The following is a 24,837-nucleotide window of genomic DNA, read 5'->3' as shown; positions in this document are numbered from 1 at the left end:
ATTTTAAGCTGAGGTTTAACACTTTAAACCCATATCTTTTGCTTTCTGTGAAATATAATCTACTGCAGTACTAATATCAGTTTAACGACTTTACTGGGCCATACAACTCTAATTTAGTTTCCTCACAGTGAAAACAGGGGTGGGGAACAAAAAAAACCCACTATTACAAGATATATTTTACTTCCTTGTAGAGCTAAACTTTTTCTTCCCAGAGCCTAGGACATGGGTTACATTAGAACACATGACACAAATTTTGAGTCTGGGAGGCTTCAAGCAGAAAAAACCCAGCTAATTTCCTGAAAGACACCAAAGCTTCTCACTTTCTTGGAAATTATAAAAGACAAATAAAAACTCCAAATCCCAGAATTTACTGAGGGCAACATTAAAAGAGCAAACAAGAGAGGACAGCAAAACGTAATCTGTTTACTGGCTCACACATTCATCTAACTCTCATCACCGCAGAGTACTGATCCTACATTTTAAGAACTGAACTTGGCATTGATGTAAACCTATTTACTTAATTGTTCTTGTAAAACATTAACCTGAGGCAACAGTGATTCAAAGCTTGGCAGATACAGCAATAGAGAGGTCATACGAAAAGGGATTTTTTTTCCCTAATTGTTAATCTTACCTAAATCTTAGTTGATCAAACCACTGGATGACGTTTTGTATAATACCATGTGTGCTAGCTTCTAATACCTGTTACGTATGACAGGTGAAACTATTAATTGCTTAGCCAATTTCACAGTGTTAGAGGTGGCAGGAAAAGACTTTCAGAAGACCTTGACTGCAGACAAATTTTTATCTCTTGGAAGTGGGTCCTTTTTTTTCCTTCATAGGAATGATTACAAAAGCCTTTCCTAGTCACTAAAAAGCTGCCATATCCTAGCAACCCCAAAACCATTTTGCTAATTGTGTGGGGTTTCTTTCATGATTGTGTTTTTTCCCCTCCAGAACATAAATTCTTCAGTTATTGCACTTCAGTCAAAACATGTTTTTATGAAGGTAATGCTTGCCAACACAGGACACTGTTTTCCGAAAGAAAAGAATGCTGCTCTGGGAGGAATTACAGTCCTTTAGCGATGCCCTCCTGTTGCAAAAATTCTTCATTATGTAGAAGCATCTTCTACATAACTGTCTATATCAGATCCTGAAAAAAGCAATTATTTTTCTTTGATTGATAAATACATAAATATCCAATGAAATTCCCATTTCAAGAACAAGGTCTTCACAACATAAAGACATAGCGACTACAGTTATGCACAATTGTCATGTGGGTCCACTTCACAGTGTTTTTCATCAGTTTAACTAAAAACTACAGTAGAAGCTTCCCATAATGTTGCAAGTGGGCACAATTATTGCCTGGAAACTTTCCTTTTTAAGAAGACAACGACTATGAATTATACTTCAGTAAATAAATATTTACTTAAACAAAAGGTAGAGCATGCATCTTAAGATGATCTGATAATCAGTACATTTGTTTACAGCACAGATACCTGCTGCAGATATGTATTTTCACAGGAAAAGAACCGTTACGTTGTCTGTAGGACTGAACTAGCACATCATTGAACCCAACTGCACTAAAATGAGCAGTAATTCTGAAAGAAAAAACAACATTTGATTTTATAATCCAGTAAGTTTTAAATGCTCCAGTGTAACAGTACAATTAAACAGGGTTGTTACTGCTGCCTTCTAGACCTGGGTGCATAATCCCACATCCCTGACATTATTGAACATTGAATGATGAAAGAAAAAAAAATTACAAGCAACAGATTTGCTCTAATACTGAGTGAATCATGTTTCTTTTTGTACACGCCTGTTCACTCAAGTGTTAAGTATTTTCTGAATTATAGAACACATAACCCAGCTTCATCCCTTCTGGAAAGACAGTTACTAAATCATTTATAGGTTGAGTTGTCCACCAAGCCACTTAGGCAAAGTAATCTGCTGTCTTGAGGCTTTCAGCTGACTTTCAAATGAGCCCAAGGAATTACTTTAGATAAAACTCAGAAACACTGGGGAGCTGCAGAAGTACATTGAAAGAAGCTCTATTCTAAGGCATATTTTCTTTGAACAGGAAAACAAAGTCAGATATTAGTCAGCATTAGATGTACGTGGCTGAAAGTCCATCCTATAGTGGACTTGCATGTAAAGAAAATCAAAGCATAAAGAAAAAATGTATGGATTGTTTAGAAAGGTTTTCTAAGGAAAAATAGACTTAGGCAATCATCTGAGCTTGTGTGTGTGCATGCGGGTGTGCATCCTCCTAAGAACCTTGAAGCCACCAGAGAATGATGACAACAACCTGTTGTATGGTGGGGTGGAGGTGAGGTTTCAATCAATGTGCTGAGGGCAGGGCTGCCATGCAGACCCTGAGGCAGACTGGAGGACTGAAAGGATCCCTGTGAAGTTCAGCAAGGACCAACACAGAGCCTGGCAGCCAGACCACAATAAGCCCCTGCAGCGATACAGGGAGGGGCTGTGGGAGGCGGTCATGCTGCTCTGGCAAGAGAATCAGAGAAAATATGAGTCTTGGGTAGGAAATTGATAGCCCAAGACCTTCAAGTGAAGAGAAGGAGGCAATATATTCTTCCATCTCTTAGTTCAGACTCAAAATCGGTGTGTTTCCAATTTAGGAAGCAAAAACCACTGATAGTAGCGGTGACAAGTGACATTTAAGTGCAAGTAACAAAGGTGAGTGTGGCCAGAAAAGAGGACTACTTGAAAAGCCCAGAAATGTAGAGCAGATCTTTTCCCATGTGAACCAAAAGTTGTTTTTGAAACATATTTCACTGACAAAACCAACACAATCTTGTTATTCCCCTTTTCTTTGAAACTTATGCAACTGTGGGGAAAACTTTTTTCAGTTCATGCATCACCAAAAAAAGTTAAAATTTATCTGCTCACTTGATCATAAATATAACTGCATTTTTCTTACGCCTGTAAATTCCTATGTTGACTAAGGAAACTAATAAAGACCTACACAAGCAGGGAAAAAAAAGCATATGAAGTCCTGTCTCAAACAGAAGACATAATATTTGAGTGTCACGGTTTAAAGCTGGGCTGGCGATTAAACCTGCGGCAGATGCCCTCTGTTATCCCCCCCCCTCCCCCCAGAGGGAAAGGGAAAGGGAAAAGGGAGAGAGACTTCTGGGTTGGAAAATTAAAACAGTTTTAATAAACTATAATAATGAAAAAAAAAAAGAATAATAATAATAATAAAAATAATCAAATATATACAAATATATATACAAAACCAAGATTGAGCTCCCCTGAAGTCAGCCACGTCACCACCGGCACTGCAGGGCAGGCTCCGGGAAGGCCCAGCCTGAGCCTAGCGATGGTCGAGAGCTGGATTCAGGAACGCACGGATCGGGATCGGGGGCAGCAGGAAAACAGACGGAGTCCTCCCTGGACACCGGCCATAGCAGAAAAAGAGCGAGACCCTCGTGATCCCCCCACTTTATACCGAGAATGACGTGTATGGGATGGAATACCCTCGTTGGTCAACTTTGGGTCACCTGCCCTGTCTGCTTCCCACTGCAGCTGCGACCCCCCTTCGGCTCTTCACTCGTAAGCAATGAGGAATTCAGCAGTGACCTTGGTTTCTCTCAAGAATAAGTACAGCAAGAGCCTTTCTGCACAACATCCCTACCGGTGCCTCAGTGATAACTACAAACTTCGAGCGTTATCAGTCCTGGAAGCAGACACTGTCTGCAAAAACATGCAGTTAGTTAGAGGAGACTTAGCTGAAAGTAAAAATCACTGAAAGGAAAATCGGCCTGGTTTAGGCCAAACCAGGACATTCCACCCCTTATTCCATACCATTCACGTCATACTCAGATCACCACTAACTTTTCATTTTAAAATATATACAGATAACATTAGTTTATGATTCATCTCTATACAAAAAAAAAAGTTCATCAAGTTCATTTAGTTCAGGATTGTGGGTTTCCATCTGGCTAGGAGTCTCCCAGGGTAGGAGAGATGATATGAGCTTTGTCACAGTTCAACAGCCCAAATAGGTTTACCTTTACGCTGCCAGTTGCTTCGCTTCCACTGGTTTAACCACCCCCACAAGGCATTTGCCACCATCCATGAGTCAGTATAAAGATACAGCCTTGGCCACTTTTCTCGTTCAGCAATGTCTAAAGCCAGCTGGATGGCTTTTACCTCTGCAAATTGACTTGATTCACCTTGTCCTTCTGTGGCTTCTGTGACTCGTCATATGGGACTCCATACAGCAGCTTTCCACTTCCGATGCTTTCCTACAAGACGGCAGGATCCATCGGTGAACAGGGCATACTGCTTCTCATCCTCTGGTAGTTCATTATAAGGTGGGGCTTCTTCAGCACGTGTCACCTCCTTTTCTGGTGGCATTCCGAAGTCTTTGCCTTCTGGCCAGTCCATGATCACTTCTAAGATTCCTGGGCGATTAGGGTTTCCTATTCGAGCCCTCTGTGTAATTAATGCAATCCATTTACTCCATGTAGCATCAGTTGCATGATGAGTAGTAAGAACCTTACCCTTGAACATCCAGCCTAGTACTGGTAATCGGGGTGCCAGGAGAAGTTGTGCTTCAGTACCAATTACCTCTGAGGCAGCTCTAACTCCTTCATATGCTGCCAGTATCTCTTTTTCAGTTGGGGTGTAATTAGCCTCAGAGCCCTTGTATCCTCGACTCCAAAATCCTAGGGGTCGACCTCGAGTCTCCCCTGGCACTTTCTGCCAGAGGCTCCAGGTAGGACCATTGTCCCCAGCTGAGGTGTAGAGCACATTTTTAACATCTTGTCCCATACGGACTGGTCCAAGGGCTACTGCATGCACAATTTCTTGTTTAATCTGTTCAAAAGCCTGTTGTTGTTCAGGGCCCCACTGAAAATCATTTTTCTTTCTGGTCACCTGATAAAGAGGGCGTACAATCTGGCTGTAATCTGGAATATGCATTCTCCAGAAACCCACAACGCCTAAGAAGGCTTGTGTTTCCTTTTTGTTAGTTGGTGGGGACATGGCTGTTATTTTGTTGATCACCTCTATCGGGATCTGGCGACGCCCATCTTGCCATTTAATCCCTAAAAACTGGATCTCCCGGGCAGGCCCCTTGACCTTGCCTCTTTTTATGGCAAAACCAGCTTGCAGAAGAATTTGAATTATTTTCTCCCCTTTGTCAAAAACTTCTGCTGCTGTATCACCCCATACAATGATGTCATCAATATATTGCAAATGTTCTGGAGCTCCACCCTCTTCTAGTGCAGTCTGGATCAGTCCGTGGCAAATAGTAGGACTGTGTTTCCACCCCTGGGGCAGTCGATTCCAGGTGTACTGGATACCTCTCCAGGTAAAAGCAAACTGTGGCCTGCACTTTGGTGCCAAGGGAATAGAGAAAAATGCATTAGCAATGTCTATAGTGGCGTACCACTTGGCTGCCTTTGACTCCAGTTCGTATTGAAGTTCTAGCATGTCTGGCACAGCAGCACTCAGAGGTGGTGTAACTTCATTTAGGCCACGATAGTCCACAGTTAATCTCCATTCTCCATTAGACTTTTGCACTGGCCATATAGGACTATTAAAGGGTGAGCGAGTCTTGCTAATCACTCCTTGATTTTCTAATTGTCTAATCAGTTTATGAATGGGGATCAGGGAGTCTCGATTGGTGCGATATTGTCGTCGGTGCACCGTGGCAGTAGCAATCGGCACCTGTTGTTCTTCAACTTTCAGCAACCCCACAACAGAAGGATCCTCTGAGAGGCCAGGCAAGGTAGACAGCTGTTTAATGTCCTCAGTCTCTACAGCTGCTACACCAAAGGCCCATCTATATCCTTTTGGGTCCTTAAAATACCCTTTCTTAAGGTAGTCTATGCCAAGGATGCACGGAGCATCTGGACCAGTCACAATGGGGTGCTTTTTCCATTCATTTTCAGTTAGGCTCACTTCGGCCTCCAATACAGATAACTCTTGAGATCCCCCTGTTATTTCCGAGATACTGACAGATTCTGTCCCTTTATGATTCGATGGCATGAGGGTGCACTGTGCACCAGTGTCTACCAGGGCTCGATACTTTTGTGGTTCTAATGTGCCAGGCCATCGAATCCACACAGTCCAATAAATCCGGTTATCCCTCTCCTCCTCCTGGCTAGAGGCAGGGCCCCTCTAATTAAAGATTGGATTCGTGCTGCTCACGGGGATTGGACCTTCATTTCCTCTATTCACTCTTGGAAAAAAAGGATTTGAGGCCCATCTACCCTGACTGGGGTCCTGCTCATTGGTAACTGGAGCAGCCATCCTCCTAGAAAAATTCTCTCTGGTATTTCTGTTAGCTTGCAACTCACGTACTCGTGCCTGTAGGGTACTGGTAGGTTGTCCATGCCATCTGTTTTAATTTCCAACCCCTCGTAAATCTCAAAGGAAGAAATCTGATACTCTCTTGGCTGAGCTCTCCGGGTCTCCTCCCACTGGAGCTGGGATTCGACTTATCAGAGCAACCTGTCGGAGCTTCTCTCGTGCCCCACGTTGGGCGCCAATAAATCTGTCACGGTTTAAAGCTGGGCTGGCGATTAAACCTGCGGCAGATGCCCTCTGTTATCCCCCCCCCTCCCCCCAGAGGGAAAGGGAAAGGGAAAAGGGAGAGAGACTTCTGGGTTGGAAAATTAAAACAGTTTTAATAAACTATAATAATGAAAAAAAAAAAGAATAATAATAATAATAATAAAAATAATCAAATATATACAAATATATATACAAAACCAAGATTGAGCTCCCCTGAAGTCAGCCACGTCACCACCGGCACTGCAGGGCAGGCTCCGGGAAGGCCCAGCCTGAGCCTAGCGATGGTCGAGAGCTGGATTCAGGAACGCACGGATCGGGATCGGGGGCAGCAGGAAAACAGACGGAGTCCTCCCTGGACACCGGCCATAGCAGAAAAAGAGCGAGACCCTCGTGATCCCCCCACTTTATACCGAGAATGACGTGTATGGGATGGAATACCCTCGTTGGTCAATTTTGGGTCACCTGCCCTGTCTGCTTCCCACTGCAGCTGCGACCCCCCTTCGGCTCTTCACTCGTAAGCAATGAGGAATTCAGCAGTGACCTTGGTTTCTCTCAAGAATAAGTACAGCAAGAGCCTTTCTGCACAACATCCCTACCGGTGCCTCAGTGATAACTACAAACTTCGAGCGTTATCAGTCCTGGAAGCAGACACTGTCTGCAAAAACATGCAGTTAGTTAGAGGAGACTTAGCTGAAAGTAAAAATCACTGAAAGGAAAATCGGCCTGGTTTAGGCCAAACCAGGACATTGAGGAAGGCTACAGACCTCACCATCTTCCGACTTAAGAACTGAACATCTGAAACTCTGTTTATACTGAAACTCTGTCTGTGGCTGATCCCACCTCCAGAGAGGTGCAACTAGAGATCAGAAGAGGAACACTGATAAATGTTCCTTTAGAAGAAACTTCCTAATAGATCATCCTCCTCACAACAAAATCAGAAAAACAAAGCAGGACAGAGCAACAAAGTCATTGCCACCTAGAAGAAGTAACTGCAGGAGAAATTGTAGAGGTAAGTATTTATGCAACTCAAGTGACAGAAAAGAAACCTGAAAACATTTCCTGCTCCTTGTTTGGGGCAGAACTGTGACTGATTGCATTGTCCATTAGAAAAAGATTTACCATTGAACATAATGAAGCAAAACACTGCCCTTATCTGTGAGAACAGGCAGAAAAACACCTCAGCTCTACACCATGATGCTGTCTTGGGACAGCACCTGGCTCTGCGAAGCGAGCAGAGCACCTTGGCGAGACATCAAACCTGGATATGTGTTTTATTATTGATTTGGGTTAGACGTTATCCAATATAATAGACAGAGAGTGTTGAAAATCTGTGTTTAAAAAAAATAATAAATCAAACAGACTTTCGACATTCAAGGATAGTACCCTGTTCTTTTCATCTCTTACCTTGTTCAGAAAATATGGCTCATTTAATTACAAAAGTCTACATATGTCAAGAATAATGTTACACCGACACAGTATTTGCCATTTCTGTACCCTTGAAAAAGTAAAAACAAAATACAAATCCTTTAGTTAAGTGAGGCTGCCTGCACTTCATCAGAGATTTTGTCCTCTGAGCTGTATTTTTCTGTTGCAAATTCCGTGTCTTACCTAAACGTACCAGCACTCTAAAGACCAATATCCAAAATTCTGATTTCACACACAGACACAAATATGGTTATATTTCTAAATTACTTTCAAATTGTAAAATTAATCTTAAGAACTAATCATTTTACACCGCATGTTCTCTACTGCATGTTAGTACTCAAACATTTTAGTTATATAAAACTGCCTAATTATAGCCCTGGAGAATGACTTGAAAAGCTCTCTTTTTTTGGGTGCTACTATCCTTTAAACCATACGGATTCTGTAGAAAGAAACAGGTCAGCAAGAGAGAACCAGTATCTGGCTCCTACTTATCAGTCTGTTTCAGGGCAACCATCAGACCCAGTTACCGGTCAGCATGAATCCGTGTGGATGAGCAGCATGCAAGGCTGCAGCTGGGAACAGGTAACCTACTGGTTACTGTGGGAGTGGGCTCACAAATTCTGCAGGCTACCAAACCACAGAGCCATTAGTCATTCAACAGAAGTCATTAGTCTCAGGTATGGTTTGGTCTCTGGGTGGGGAGAGGGAGAAAATAGCTTTTAGCATCAAAGATAAGGCCTCCTTTTTTATCCTTCTTTTTTTTATTATTTTCCATGAGAAATAAGCAAAAGCCAGCTTCAGAAAAAGCAGGAGAGAAATTTCTGTGTGTTTTGAGACTGATTACTTACAGCGTGTTTTAGTACAGAATTCTCGGTATGAACAAATGTTTATAATGCAGATGTTCAAGCACTGAAAATATGAATAGTATGCTGGGTCAACAGCTAATATCTAGAATAAGATAAAGTACTAACAGGTTGTAGGCCTGCACACATGCTTAGTTGGCATACAGTCATCGTGAATCATATAACGGGCTCCATGCAGCATCCCCACCCTTATTTTCCCCATAACATATATGCAATGCATCTGTCACTGTACTGGTGCTATTACAACTTGTTGCTGTGTATCCCAGTGGAAAGACACTAAATTAAAGACTTTGAGGCTACCTCTTTAAATTTACATTGCTTTACATTCCCACTAACACTAGTGACCACACACACACGTATCAGTTTGTATGAATGTGATACTGCTCATACAAGACTAGATAAAATCCAACACACTGTGGCACGTTTCTGTTTTCGCGAATGTAATCTGATGTTCTTTCCTACAGTCCATGAAAGAAATGCATATCTTTAAGATATTTTATGTATGCATTCTAATCAGCGCTGTGCTCCTTAATTATGCTTGGAATACGTGTTAGTAAAATTCTATAGGATGCTATTGTCATTACAGCCAGTGGAAACATGTAGGAAGAAGAAATGCAACTGTCAGTCTCAAAACATTAATCCATTCCTCAGGCATCAGGATCACTAACTATTATGTTAAGAATGTAAGATCAGAGCAACTGACTATTGAGCAGACAGGAGAGGACCAGAACTTGCCATAATTCAGAAACAACATAAATAGTTAAAATAGTATATACTTTAATCTCTTCAAATAGGTTTGCATAAATTAAAACAAAGCCTTACCAGCAGAAACCATCTCTATAATAATTGATGTTAAGGCTCATGAACTAATGAAACTGATATATACAAGAAATCAGGTCCTAAGATTTCTAGACAACAGGTTGTGGGAGTGAGTGGGTAGCTTACGGAGGTATGTGGTGCTACTGAAAGCACATCCTTGAACTGCATGTGTCAGTCTTGCATTTGACAAAATTCCAGGAGCATTTTCTGGGCACGTTGTTAATTACTTCCTCATGTAAGAATTATTTTATATATTTTAAAGAAACATCCTATAAATTCACGAAAGCAAATTTTGACAGATTACTAGGTATTTTGATACTATTTTTTTTTTAATAAGGAAGAGCACAACTTCAGCTATGAGCCAGAGGAACAAAATAAGTTTGTTGGGAGATCTATCTATGGTTATATCTACTTTCACAGGCAGTGAGCTTAATATGCATAGATTTCTGTAGCAAGACATTTAGTGCTGATTGCCTGTTGTCCACACTATACGTGTTTTAAGGATAGAAACTCTGGACTAGCTCCAGTCTGGTCCTGTTAGCATTTGGATTGCATTAGGTATGCTGCTGGAACCTATCTTCTGGTTTATTTTTTATTTAAAAGAAATCTAGTTCGTATTATAAGACTGCTCCATAATATGAGCTGAAGTGCTAAGCAGAGATAACAGGAAAATTAATTTCAAAAGTGCATTAAAATACTAATGTGGATACATACAGAACCAAAGGCCAGAACAAATTCAGTCCCAGGCATTTAGTCAAAAAGTTCTGGATAAAGTCTTCAAATTCAGTCCCAGGCATTTAGTCAAAAAGTTCTGGATAAAGTCTTCTCACTCTCTCCTCACCCATATATACCTTTCCCATAACATATTTTAGCCCATCAATGCAAATTTTTAATAATTTTTTCAGCCTGGTTTCCTATGCAAATGTATGTCCAATAAGTGTCTCTGTCTCCATGCCCCTAAATAAGAATACATTTCAATCAAATTCTATAAAAGGGTCTTGAAAATACAAATGTCTTGTGCTTTTCATAAAAACAAGCAACTGAGAATCTTCTCCTGCTCCTGTATGCCTCCCATGCCCTACAGAAAAACTCCCCAGTAAGCTCAATGACAGTATTGGTTTCCAGAGCATCCCCATGTGAAAGAGCAGTAGGAAGCTGGGCTTGTTTTGGTGCAGACTGAGGGTCCCTCAGAAACCACGGATGTAAGGGAAGGGGTGTACCAGGGTGCTGGGTGAGCACACAGAGGGGTGATGTGGCTGAGCGGGTAAAGGCTGAGTCAGGTGCATCTGTCTGCTACACTGGAGGATCCTGAGCTCATTTGCCTCAGGATTTTCTGAGGAGGTGGGGAAACAGGAGGATGGAAGGGAAAAGATACCCTAAAATAGAAGACATGAATTTTCTTTGACTCCCTTTGATATCAGTATCTGGAATCTAGAGCAAGTCATCTCATATCAACTGCGCTAATTCCATTACTATTGTGCAGTAAAGTCTTGTGACACGAGTACTAAAAAATAGTGTGGGTTTGGGGTTTTTTTGCTGATTTGTGTAAACTGTTTTTAGTATTTCTGACTTATCCTATCAGAAGTTAGATTATTAAATAATTAAAAAAACAAGGTAGAATGTGTTACAGAATATTGATTTAGGGATGGAAGAGGATTTTAATCTTTGATATGAGAGAAAAAATATTCAAGAGTAAGACAAGAATATTAGAAACAGCTGCTACTCATGTAATTACAGAATAAAGCATTTAACCTTGTTTTCTTCTTCAAATGTAACTATAATAAAAGATAGACATTGTGAATATGAAAACAACAGTAGGACTTTGAGATGTTCTTTTGATATTTCAATAGAGATGAAAAGTCATAAGTAATAAATTAAATACTAAATACATAAACCTAGTATTTATTTAAAGATTAAACACCATTTGAGTTCTAAAATGTTTTTCAACTGAAGTTTTCAGAATCTGTGGAAACTTTTCAGAGCCTTGTTTTTCCTTTCAATTTATAAAGAAAACCAAGTACATAAAAATATTAGCTATTTTCTGCATGCTAGAAACTTAGCTGGTTAGTCAGCGCTACTGAGCATGCTTTTAATTTACTATGACTTACCTAGAAGGAAACTTAACACCTTACCAAAAAAAAAAGAAAAGAAAAGAAAGCTCGTTCAGCTGTGGTTTCTGCCGGGAACTCCTCCCTTCCTATTCCAGCCAATAACCACCATCAACTCCTGTACAACAAGGCACGTAGCAGGGCAGACAAACTAGAACTCCTATAACCAATTTGCTGTTTATTGCAACAAAGTTGTGATTCACCTGCAAAACCACGCAATAACTACACATGCTTACACTGAATTAAGTTATTACTCTCTCTTATAAGTAGCTTTTTTTTTTTTTTAAACAGAGAAATGAACTTTCCTGGTGACAAACCATGTGAACCCATTGTGCACTAGCGTGCGCTCCCCTGACAGTGTAGGAAGCTCAGGAAACAGGTCACAGGACTTTAACAGCTTTGCTACCAAAAACCTCGTGCTTAGCAAACACATACGCAACAGGAATCACTTACTCGTACCCTTCACACGAACACTGCTTTAACTACAGTGCCACCACCTTGACTGAACTCTCCACCATTCTTTGAAGCTCATTCCCTAACAAGTATGACACCTAAATAGCCCACCTCATCTTCCACCTCACAACTGGCAGTCCCCAGCACAGCCAGACCCCTGAAGATTGCTACGACAGACTACAGAGCATAACACCAAAGTGAGATACTTTTGAGCCTACTAAATTCACATCCCTTTCTCAATTGTATATGGTGCTTTCAAGAGCCTTTCAAAGGCTCTAAGGGTTCTCCTCACACCACAGGTCACTCAGCCAAGCTGCTTTAAGGCGGTCCCTTCGTGTCCTTTCTATAACTACACCTAAATGCACACAGATAAGTCCCAGCAGCTGTTACCAGCTTTGGGTTTGGGGAGACTTAAAAATATAGCTGAGTTAAACTTAGTTTTGTTTTTCAAAGTTTTCAAAAGAGGCAATGTAGCTGAAGAAGTTGGGAATGGCATCAAATATGCCAAGGTAGCACTGGCATTAGTGTTTTGTTGCCAGTGGAACTGACTTCAGTATATACTGCAAAGTAAATATCTCTCTGTGGGACAGATCTTTCTGGTTTGTAAACCACAAAGTTTATCTAGCATGTAGTCTTAATTCCTTTTTGCACACTAGTCACAGAAACTCTGACTGAATTCCAGGTTTCATGTCCAATTGGCGAGACTACTGCTTAGGAAAACACTTTTATTTAAAGGTGAGCAATTTTAATGAAGGCATCACCCAGAAACACAGAACCATACTACACCATTCATTTTCCCAGTGCAGTGGCACTCCTGGTATGGAAATATAGAATGCTAAAACAATTATCAGGATGGAAATGAAAAATGCTAAAGCAATTAATATTTTTAGCATGGTCAATGTCTTAAGCTTTCCATCAACTTCAAAGGGACCAAGATTTCACCTGTTTTTATATTTACAGATATATTTACAAAACAGAAGTAGGAAAAGATATTAGGGGAGAGGAACTCGAGGGCAGATCAACTCCTCGCATTTTTCTCATCATCTTCCTACAGTTGCTTTCTCTGAAAAGTCTGAACTTATTTCTTTTATTTTTTTTCCAGAATAACTAAGAAATTTCTCACAAAAATATCTGAATACCAGTGAGCAACTGATTTTTTTTTTTAAATTTTGTTTGATTAGTATTGACAGCTGTCCTTTTTTTCCCCCCCCCCCACGTGGCTTTTTTATTTATACCTTCCTCCCTCTCCTTCTGCAGCTTACAGGTAATTCCTCTTTTCCTCCATGTTACCTGCTAATCTTCTCTGTTCTGCTTTCACTCAGTCTTCTCCCTTTCATCTTCTTATTCTTGTCTTCTCTGACCTACGTTAGAAACAATCTGCTATTTTATCTCATTATAACATGCAAAAGTTGTTCTCCTCCTCACCCTGCATTGTTCTATAATTGAATGTTAATAGATAGCTGCCTTCTGGTGATGGAACCAAACTGCTGCACCAACTCAGAATTAATCTAGATGTGCACAGGTTTAAATAGCTCACTTAATCCCACGAGTCTTTTGGAAGTCTAGGCAGTGCACTCAGCCAGATGTCAAACTGCAATGTCTTTGCAGGCAGGCAATCAAAACCAGGAAGCTCCGATCCACATGGATCCTGAAAACTAGGATAGTTCTAGTTTAAATGAACTAAATCTATATGCAACTGTCTAAATCACATTCCATTCACATTTTGGGCCTAAGCATACTTGAAAGTGTGTTGAAGTATACTACCTCATTTCACTTCAGCCCTTAAAACAAAATCACTTGGGCAGCAACCGATTTTTAAAACAAAGACAGGCTGGCCCATGGCCAAACACGCCACGTTCATCTTCAGGGTGCCACTGCTGATAAGAAGAGGAAGGGAAAAATCAACCAATACATGATGACAGTTCCCACATATAATTTAAACCAGGAGAGAACTAAAGTAAGGATTGGATCCCTCTATAACATTGCTGAGTTATTCTTCAAGCTGTATTGAATTTGGGAACTAAAAGACAAACAGAAGCTCAATTTTGTTAGTTCTGCAGAGATGCTCCTTCATTTAGTATTTTGAACATTAGGCAATAATTTACTTACCGTGAACTATTATACTCACTGTTTAAATTTAAACAATACAAAAACTGCAATATCACAAGTTGGTCGTCTCCCTTGTAATACATGCTGCTAAACCATAGGTCTTTCGGTTTATGAGATCAGTTTGCTTCTTCTGGGATCATTCACTTGGATCAATTGCAAAACAGCTAATCTTCCATCTATAAGATTATTTTTAATTAATACATTAACCACTTTATGTAGGAATACATCTACCTGTATCATCAGTTAACATGAACAGATGAAAAGTTGACAACGAATGCACTGTAATACAAAAATACAATATTTTGACATTTATTACATTTCTGTTTAACTTATACGAATATAAAGCTCCCTTTAAAAATAGAAATGTCTTTGAGAAACCACAAGAATAAAGAACCTTTAAAAACATTTTATGAAGCACTGTCTTTCATTCTACATAGAATATTACACAGAAACCTAGAAGGGAAAAATGTTATTTAAAAAAAACAAAGCAGAATAAATATTTTTTTATCAGATAAACTAACCAGTTTTTACACATTCAAAGGTTTTAGGATTTTTAAGGAAAAAAAATCTACTTTTCTGAAAACATCAACTTTCACTTTGATTCTACATTTATAAATCAGACGAACATGGAAAGAACTATTTAATATTAGTATACTAATTGTTAAAGAAAAAACCATAGAAAAAGCCCTGGGCAGTATTCACTAGGATTATAATTTTGAATCCCTAGTGTGCATACTCTGTAATCATAGTTCAAACAAAGTAAAATAAAATAAACCAAATCTGTAGAGTAGGTGATGAATAGTTACTTTGCTGACTCATTCCAGATGTATATACAAGTTCCAACGAAGGGAGTGCCCACGATTGAAGACGTCTGTGATGGCGGTGAGAGGAACGGATCAAAAACCCTGTTAGAGGCACCTCTTCGATCAACCTGCAGCTAAATCACGACCTGCTGTCAATCAAAGACTTGATTGGCAATTACCACACCATATGGATTAATAGGCTTAGTTCCGAAATCTTCCAGCAGGTGTCCTCACAAGGCAGCCCTGTCCGGGAGGTTAGGGCTCACCCCACCGAAAAAACACTGAGATGGGAAGGAAAATAGACTTAAAATGAGGGTGATGTAAATATATAGGCCGACAAATTCAAAGTATTTAATTTATTCTCAAACGCCAAACTTAAAAACATAAGTGGCATGTTAAAAAAAATAAGGCTGTCATCTAAAAACTAACAGAAAAAAGTCACCTGAACAAGTACATAACTAGCACATCTGTTTGAATTAGCACGTTTACAGTTTGTTAGGTTATTCTTACACATCACTTATAAAAAACCCAGAAGGTTCAACAAATGATGGTGAAAAGCATGAGCACAATGTAAACAGCATAAAGACTCTAATCCTGTCCTTCTCCCTTCCGTTTCATGCTAAAACTAGCATTAATTTTATTGTATGCTCAGAGTCGATGTGCAGCTTTCTGCACTACTCCCTAGTGGCAATGACATACAAATGTTGTCACAAAGTTGGTATTCTTGGAAGTATAAAATCCCTCGGGTATTTCAGGGAGACTTAAAAAGAACAATTTCCTTAAAATAGTGATCCTTATCGTTACTGCTACAAGTGGAAAGTTTTGATACCACATTAAAAATATTTGCCTTGTCCTTCTATGTAGTGAGTAATGCATCCACAGTTAACTACCCACAGACACCTACAAGATAATGATTCAGTTAAGTACTGGTCTACACACTCAAAGCTGGGATTCTTTACCCAGGTCTATGAGACCAGTGTCTCCAGCCGTCCATCCATCACCTGCTTTAATGCAGATGTTCATGGCTTCATACATGAGAAGCCACATCAGGGAAAGATGAAATCAAGAAGATGAGCATTACTGATGCTTCCTCAAGAGCAGACACAGAAATAAGTGACGATACGTAGGGTTTATTGGGAGACCAGCCAACTGGGACACGTCAGTCACTACAGTTTGGCTGGTGGAAAGACCTCTAGACTGTCCCAGCTTCAGGAAAATGCTGGGAGGGTAGCTCCAACAGCCAGGACAGACTTGTCTGCCAGGGGTTCTTTGGTGGACCCATTACAGCAGTTATGGACAGAAAGTGTTGCTATGTTCTACACGCTGAATTAGGTCAAAGCTAGCATCATCAATTATAGAAACATTGCTTATGGAAGCGATTACTACTTAGAGGAGTATGGCTTTTGTCAGTATCTTGTCTGATGCCTCAGTAGCATGTGTGACTGATTTTCTGCAGGGTGTTTATCCTCAATTTCAACAATGGTAGTAAAAACAAAAAGATTTTTAGCTTGGTGTTAGTGAATGACCATGGTAAACAACACAGAACTGTCACATTTCTTAACTGGTGAACACTTTCATGCCACAGAAGCATCAGATAAAGCACATTCTGCACTTAGTTTGTCCTGAGAAAAGAAGAATCCAGGTTCCACATCCTGAAAAGCATGGTAAATACAGTATTAAAGCTATTAATTTTTCTCAGCTCAACTCAGGTTCTCTTCAGCTCTCATGAAAAACAATTATAAAAATCTCCTTAAACTTTTTGTTGTGCTTTACTTAAAAACAAACAAAAAAGTGCAGAATTCTATGAAATCAACATTTTCATTTAAAATATTAAAGGACAAACACAAATGAAGGATGACGGCTGGGGGCAGCTACAGTATATTGTTAACCATTTAAGATTACTTCACTAAGCTGCCTTTGTCTTGAATATTAAGCCCCTCGCCCTTTAGCCATGTGATAAAGAACACAGAATTACAGTCTAAGCAAAGGCTAACTCTACTGTTTCCAAATAAAGACTTCTTATGGGAGCCAATACACATCTCGAACAAAGCCATAAAAAGATGCTGAAGCAATCCTAATTGTAACCAGCTCTTCCTCCATAGCTCTGGTTTCATTATGTAAACATACTGCAGCCAAATATTTACAAACTATCTCAACAAATCATGATTTCCCCCTCTTTCCCCAGGAAAACTGTGCAAGGATAACTGTACACATGTCCAAGAAATAGAGGATGTCATTTTATTGGAGGTCCACAGGTAATTGTATCACATTAGGGAGTGGAAGAATCTCGTGATATGGCACAACACAATACCTCAATCTAAACACTTAAACAGAAGGTTAAATGATATGCAACATGATCAAATCAGTAATTCTCCATCTTCTAGGCACCACTGATTAATTTAAAATAAACTTTAATAAATTGAAAAAATAATATAGTCCATTAATTTGTTTGTTGCACTGTCCTTAAATGAAACAGCACTCTGAAAGTCACAAATAAAAAAAGCAGCACTTTCTCTTAATACCAACACCACTGTAACACATACTGTAGCGTGGCATGCAAATCCATATCCGCAGTCTTTTTTTTTCGTTTTTGTATTAACAAATGGAATGCTAATTTTCTATCTCAAATATTAGTAGCATAACATGTAAGTGCAGATCATTCTGGCCACAAATGTGGTAAGCCTTAACAAGTGTGTATTACAAGAGCATAGAACACAGAGCATGACACTTACATCCAAGAATCTCTCTCTTTGTACTGTACATGGTGTTTGTTACAGGCTGACTTCCAACTTGCTGTACCCAAGCTTCAGGAAACAAGATTATTGACCGTTTCTGGTTTTGCTTAAAAAGAAAATGCAGTCACCATCAAAGCACAACCATTAACAACCTGGTCAAAAAAATGCCATAGCTCCATTGAAAAAATAACTTGTCTTTTTAGTAGACTCCATTATGCGATGAAGTTTCCATTACAGGTATGTTACAAAGTCTTACAGTGGTACTGCAGTGTCATTCCTGTTAAGTAGAGATCTGTATAGACACCAAGAAACGGTGAAATGTTCATAAAAGCTGTTCAAACTGAGCTAAGCTTCACGAGACCACGTACTGAGTCTTCATGCAATGAATCCTGACTGGCTAGACTCAGGACGTGCATTGTATGGCTGTGTGTAATAGGACTTCCACTTGGCAGCATCCCAGGGGGTGATGGAGCTTCTTCAGGAGTGAGAAACTGATGACCTTCATGTTCCTCTTTTAATGGTATCATGTCTGTCAAACCTGTATCTGATGTGAGATTTGGCATAGAAGATGGCGGTGTTGGTTGCCCTAGAGTTAGAGTTGCACAAGGCCCACTGATAGTAGTCTTTCCTGGTAAAGGTAGCTCTTCACTAGTTATGCTTGGCTCGCTCTGTAGTAGGGGGGTGGCAGCAGCCTGCAAAACGAATTTAGTGCTCTGAATGCACTGATCTTGGTCACACTGTAGAATGGAAGGGTGTCAAAATCATATAAGGCAAACAAAACAGATAAAAAAGGGAGAATATGGACAAAAAGGTATGGAAAAGAATGGGATGTGAAGAGAAAAAAGAAAGCCATTAGTATCATTCCATGGTTAGCCACCTAAAAATCCCATTGCATGCTGCCCAGGGGGAAAAAAAATAAAAGCATGCATAACTGAGCCAGTGCTTTGGATTACTATCAAAGTAAATTATGATAAACATTTGCAGTGTTCACTTAAGGGTTTTGGTAACCTCTAAAACAGTATTTTGTGAGTACTGCAATTCAAATGCTCTTCTTATTCCTGTTGAAGCCATTTGGAAAGCCTAGATGCACAGTTCGTGTGTAACTAACTGCACTGGGCACCTCAAACCCTCCCTGATTCTGGGTGAGGCAAATCACTTCCACACTACTCATTTTACCTTAGAGCAGCCAGCAGTTCAGAGAGAGGCCCAAAGGCACAATCCAAGAATCTTTCCCCGTTCAAAAACACTAGGCAAGTGTCTTTTTCTAATTGGTCTTCACATGTAGGAATTAAGGTGCTACAGGATTTTTCCAGAGCAAGAATTCCTTTGATGCAAGTGGTTTTATAAAGATATAGCTGGCAATATAGCCTCTATTAGCAAAAATTCTGCCCCCCCCAGTTTAATACATTATATATACACTCTAAAGGATATACTACACTGTACTCAATACTCTAGAGGATGGGTAGAAATTAGCCAGCACTACAGATGCATTAATTTGATATCAACTTTCATGATTTTTAGGCTGTTTCTTGATTAATTTAATCTTGACAATGGGAAGAATCATGGTACAAACCACACATTTTCTGGCAAGCACTTTCACAATAACAAGCCAAATTCAGCATTATATAAATCCAATTAAGTTCAGTGAGTATTACCAGGAACGCTTTTGGCTCTACATCATTCCTAAAAACTGTTCATGCAAAATTATCATTCATTCCTTGAGATGACAAGAGAGGTAGGTGTTTCAATAACGCCCAGCTCGCTAAGTGGGTAGTAGACCTACTGCCAAATTAAGTTTCTTTAACACAAACTGGCGTGATTTTTGAGAGCTTCCAAGGACAATATATATTTAATTCATAGCCTGATCAGTTATAACATCTGCAGATTTTCAAAATCCTGTTAAATTCATTTGCCATACTACTGTTCTGCTGTGCAAGAGAAACACTACAGTCAATGAGTACAACTATAAATTGAATGCAGCGAAGAAAATTTGGAAGTAAGCAAGCAGAATAAAAAAAATATATCCAGAGGTAGGACATGCCTGTTCACTGTTATTTCAAGGATTCCATTAAAGCAAGATGGACTGCGTTACAACTGACTTCTTTGATCTATATCAAATTACTGAAAGATATTACAAATCCAACATCTGTTCAAGATATTCCCAATCATAACCATTGCTACTAACATTACAATAATTCCCTAAAATGCCTGTTTGAGTTTAATAAGCCACTGTGATATACTCTATGCAAACTCATGGAAAGACTTTTGCTTCCTTTACTGTATGATGAAAAGCATCATTATGAATGCTTCCTCTGATATTTTCAGGTTCTCCAATTCCACCACTGAATAGCTTAATGATGGATGTGCATACATTGCATTCAGAAAGCGTGCAAGCAGACTACTTGGTCACAGTAGATAGGTAGTATTTTAAACATGTCTAAGTGGCTTAGGACTCCCAGACCAACTACTTTTTGACAGGCACAAGTCTGATCCTTACTCAGTTACGTATTTTCCAACATTTATGCTTTCAGAAAGATAAATTCACTGACTTCCTATTACATAAATTGAGTTCATATATGTTGCAAGCAATTGTTTCCTCCCACAAAATGATGACCAGTCCCAGCCAATGGAAGTGGTCCCATATAATTTCAGAGGGGTTACTCAGGCTTAACACCAAAACCTTGCATAAGTACCTTACTAAGAAGAAAACTGTCAGCACCTTTTGAAGTCAAGCTTTCAATTAGTAATTCAGTGTGAATAACTAATTCTTGATTAATATACTGTTATTCAGGCCTGCTTATTTCAATTAAACTATAGCCCTTCAACCAACCTTACTATGCAGACCTTAAAAATCAGTTAACTGAATTTTCAAACTTCAAAAAGACCAACAAAATCCATCTTGTTTGAAAAGCAGTATCCAAAGAGCATGTGAAGTAAGAAAGGAATGCCTATAACCACTGGGGTACATTGAGAACAAATAATGTTAGCAGCTGACATTGCTTTAGTGAAGGTTCAGCACTGATCTTCAAAAGGAAATCATTAATGTGTTCCAGGCAATACAAGTACACAGATTTAAGTTAGCTGAAGGTAATTTACTTGAACCCATTGTATAGTCTAAATTAATTTTCTTCTTACCGAACTCTAGAGCATTTCAACTGAATCAATATCGGAAAGATAAAGTAGCCTTATAAAGCTCCATTAAACTGTGTTACAAAACTTTTTCAGGCGCTGTATATCTCTTCTTCATTTTCCATGCACTTGTCACTTCCCTAAAGCTTCTCCCCTTATTCAGTTACATTTCAGGTTTTCTTTTTTTTTTTGTTCTGTTTAACAGTGATCAACATGAAATATCTTAGGAAAATACAGGCTGTAAACAGCTTTCAAAAGTGAACTAGAATGGGGTTTGTACTAGAAAAGATAGATGTGTTCAGTGAAGCTCTCAAAAACATCGATGAAACCAACACATACTATACAGGCAAACTATTCTTGAGTCTAAACAGCCAACACAAAACTAAACAAGGAAATTAGAATTGTCTATAAGGCTAGCATGGTGGTTTTTCCTTGATTCTGTATTTCTCTCTTAACTAAATGAAATTTAGGGCCAAAAGTCTTAAAAGCTATTAATCACATGAATTATTCAATGCCAGCATTTAAAATGAAATTAGAAAAGCCTCTGATTGTAACAAAAAGGAAGCCAAGCACTGAAATCTAAATAGTTAAAATCTACTGTAGAAATTATTCCACCAGTATCTTCTTACTTCAGATCTATTTTCCACTTAAAAATTCCACTGTTTCAGAGGAACAGCAAATTCTGAAGACCAGTTTAGTAAGTTCTACAAGAACAGAAGTTCAATTATGTATGTGCATAGAAATTTTTAGCCATCTTTGTATTTATTTTCACATCAAAAGGCACAAATTAAAGCAAATTAGACAAAACCTAAAATTCTGTGTTTATTTCACAAATAATAAATACATACAACTAAGGAAACAATATTTTGGGGTTTTTTTTGAAGAAAATCTGATTTTGTCTAAGCTCCAGAAAACATACATGTTAACATAGTTGTTGTACATGGCAATATATTTTTCACATTTCTAATGCCAAAGCTAGAGATTATATACTTCGAATTTGAAATTAACTTTCTTAAAAATTTTCTAAAGACTAGTAACATTAAACAATTGTTACAGTTCTCAGAAGATGGAGAAAAGAAGGTTGAATTATCTCAGCAGCTCTGAATAAAGTACAAACAAGGAGACCGACAGCACTGAATGACAGTGCTGTGAAGTAACACAAAGGATGCTGAAATACCACACTAGATGGCTACAATAGTGGGTAAAGAGTGGAAGGATGGAGCTGTATAACTGTTCCCAACAGTTGTAGGATTTCACACTCAAAATCATGGTATTGCAGATGCTGCGCAACAACTGAGCCACAAAACCCACCAAGTAGTACAGTGCACCAGGAGTAGATCTATGAAGCGAAATGCTTCTGAAGCCAAAGGGTAAACTATACCTGTTCCAGGGATTTTACTTCAGACTAGCTACTGTTTGTTCTTATGGACTGAATGTCCGTGAACGGTTAGAGCATGTTGGGTGCATTCCCGGAGCACATCTTCTGAAAGAAATCTAGTTCACGTGCTCTGATACTGCTCTGTGATGTGAACAAAAATGCAGTAAATGTGACAATCAAAAAGAATTGCTCCTAAAACATATGAAGCAAAATGCTGAAGTTGATTTATTGCATGTGCCCTTAACCCATTTTAACTGTGAAGTAAAATGCTTTAATGAAAATCCTCTATCTGTAGTAATGTTGACTCGATAAGAGCCCTAAGTTCCATTTGGGGCAACGATAAATTATATTTGTGAAGTATGACAGTAACTATAGAAGGAAACACACTCGGAAAACTCCTGGCAAAGCTATCCTATCCTTGCTGATCCTTGTACTGTCATGGTGGAAATATTTAGTCCTAATAATGAGAATATGAAAAGCAAAAGAGAAAGTACGCTAGGATGGTCAGAGTTAACGTTCCCTGGATCAGCTGGATTCCTGTTTCCAGATCAGTGCTAGAAATATTGCTGTGAACATTTGGGAGAGGACTTTGCTGCACGTCTCACTGGTAATGAATGTTGCGCATGCATTATTATGGTTCCTACAATTTTCAGTGGTACATAAGAGTAAGAAAATAAACACTCTTAACTAAAGAATTTGGATCCAGGAAAGGAAAATGAGAACTGGAAATAAGGGAATTTGGCACATAAGGAACTACCTAAGCACTGAGGAAGAGATGCCTAGAAGGCAGGAGTACAAGCGAATTTCTTAAAAACAAAGACATAAACCTGCCCTGACACAGAGGCAAATAGAAGTAAAATCTATCACTTTATAAGGCATTAGAGAATTCCTAGAAATATCATAGTAAAAATAAAGCAAACTAATACCTCTTTAAAAAGTGCATGGGGTGAGATAGATTCTGTGTTTCTTCATAATGGATTACTAAAGAATAAAATACCCTGTATCAAAACCCAAGAATCAACACAGGCTTTTAAGAGAAAGCTAAGTACTAAAGAAGTGCAGAGCCAGGTAATGGTAGCCGATGGGTTTATGGTGAAATAAGAACTTTTTTTCAGAATACAAGGAAAATAAACCTCAAAATAAACCTCTTCATTCTCAAAATGGAAGAGAAAGAAATAATAAAATACAGATAAAATTATGATTTCATAATGGGTGAGATACTGTGTTTCATGCAAAAAAAATTCTTAAGAATGAGAAGAGAGATACTTGGGCAATCAAACAAATGAAGAGCTTGTAAAAAATAATTAGCAATAAAATGCAATAGGGAAATAGTTTGGAAATACCAGGTCATTAGCTCCAAGTGACCATGCTTGTCACTTGAATAAGGATACTAAGAAGCTGGCTAATGAATTTACCAGATTAATTTCAAATTATATTGGAAAAGAGATTAAAAACACTGGGAATGTAGCAGGAAAAACTAATTATGCGCTTCCAGCCTTCAAAAAAGTAAATAAATCTTCAGCTTTTAGTAAAATAAGGGAGATACAAAGGAGAAAACAGGAGAAAAAGCTCTTTTATAAAGATCTAGAAAAAAAATAAAATCAAAGTATGGGTGTATGAAGCACTGATAATAGCAACAACCCTGACTTTCTGAGATTGTGACAAATTGAGTCACTAGCACAAGTAGGGTAGCTGCTATACGAAATATTCAAAGTCTCAAAGGCAAAATTACCACAAAAGCTGTGGTAGTGCCCCACAAATGGTATCCTGAATAAGAGATAATGTATTGCACTGAAAACAAGTGTCTGGCAAGTTTAAACTTAGTGTGATATTTATTTTGAGGTTAAATGCAAAAATGATGCTATGCTAAAAGAAGTATTAAAATAAATGAAAGCAGAATATAATACTAAGCAACCTAGAGAGATCTAAAGAATGACCAGAGGCTAGTTGGGTGAGGCACAAGAATTCTATTTAGAAAGACACAAGTTACTGAGTAAAAGATTTGAGGGAAAGGAAGAGAAGGAAAGAGGGAAGGGAAGGAATAAGAGAAGACAAGTATGAGAGAATATGCTCATTAAAATCTTCCTTTAATATCAATGGACAGGAGAGACATTTTAGCACACTATATGGATTAAGTAGTGTAACATCTATACATTAAGATTCACTGTAGAGATAAGATGATGTAATGCATTCTGGAACAAAATCCAGGGAGACACACCATAAAGGTGTGGAACACATTTCAGATTTCTAATAAAGTATTTCCTGTACTCAGAAGAGTTAAACTTGCTAACATGGTGTAATTATTTCTGATTATGTATAAATGACTAAACCTCTGCCATTTAAAAAGTATTTATGGACTACATTTAAGATTATGATCTACACATGCTCTTAAGTCAAGAAATTTCACTTTGCCTGTCCTTATCTGAAACCATAATAATACAAGGGCAAGTGTTATGAGGATGGAGCCAG

General features: G+C 38.7%; 1 protein-coding gene across 4 annotated transcripts in view; it reads right to left on the bottom strand.

Moving 5' to 3' along the window:
* Positions 1-17,361: 17,361 nt before the first annotated feature.
* Positions 17,362-24,837, bottom strand: part of ZDHHC14 (zinc finger DHHC-type palmitoyltransferase 14) — a 114,476-nt gene continuing 107,000 nt past the window's right edge. For 2 of the 4 annotated variants that reach the window (XM_068416377.1, XM_068416387.1), the window contains exon 9: positions 17,362-18,598. In XM_068416377.1, coding sequence (XP_068272478.1) covers positions 18,197-18,598 — 402 coding nt within the window. In that variant the 3' untranslated portion in view covers positions 17,362-18,196. The remainder of the gene's footprint in view (positions 18,599-24,837) is intronic. The other 2 variants (XM_068416393.1, XM_068416400.1) reach the window with 1 other exon arrangement.

This window comes from Nyctibius grandis, chromosome 1, assembly GCF_013368605.1.
Source record: "Nyctibius grandis isolate bNycGra1 chromosome 1, bNycGra1.pri, whole genome shotgun sequence".
Classification (NCBI taxonomy): domain Eukaryota; kingdom Metazoa; phylum Chordata; class Aves; order Nyctibiiformes; family Nyctibiidae; genus Nyctibius; species Nyctibius grandis.
This window is presented reverse-complemented; position numbering and strand designations above follow the sequence as displayed.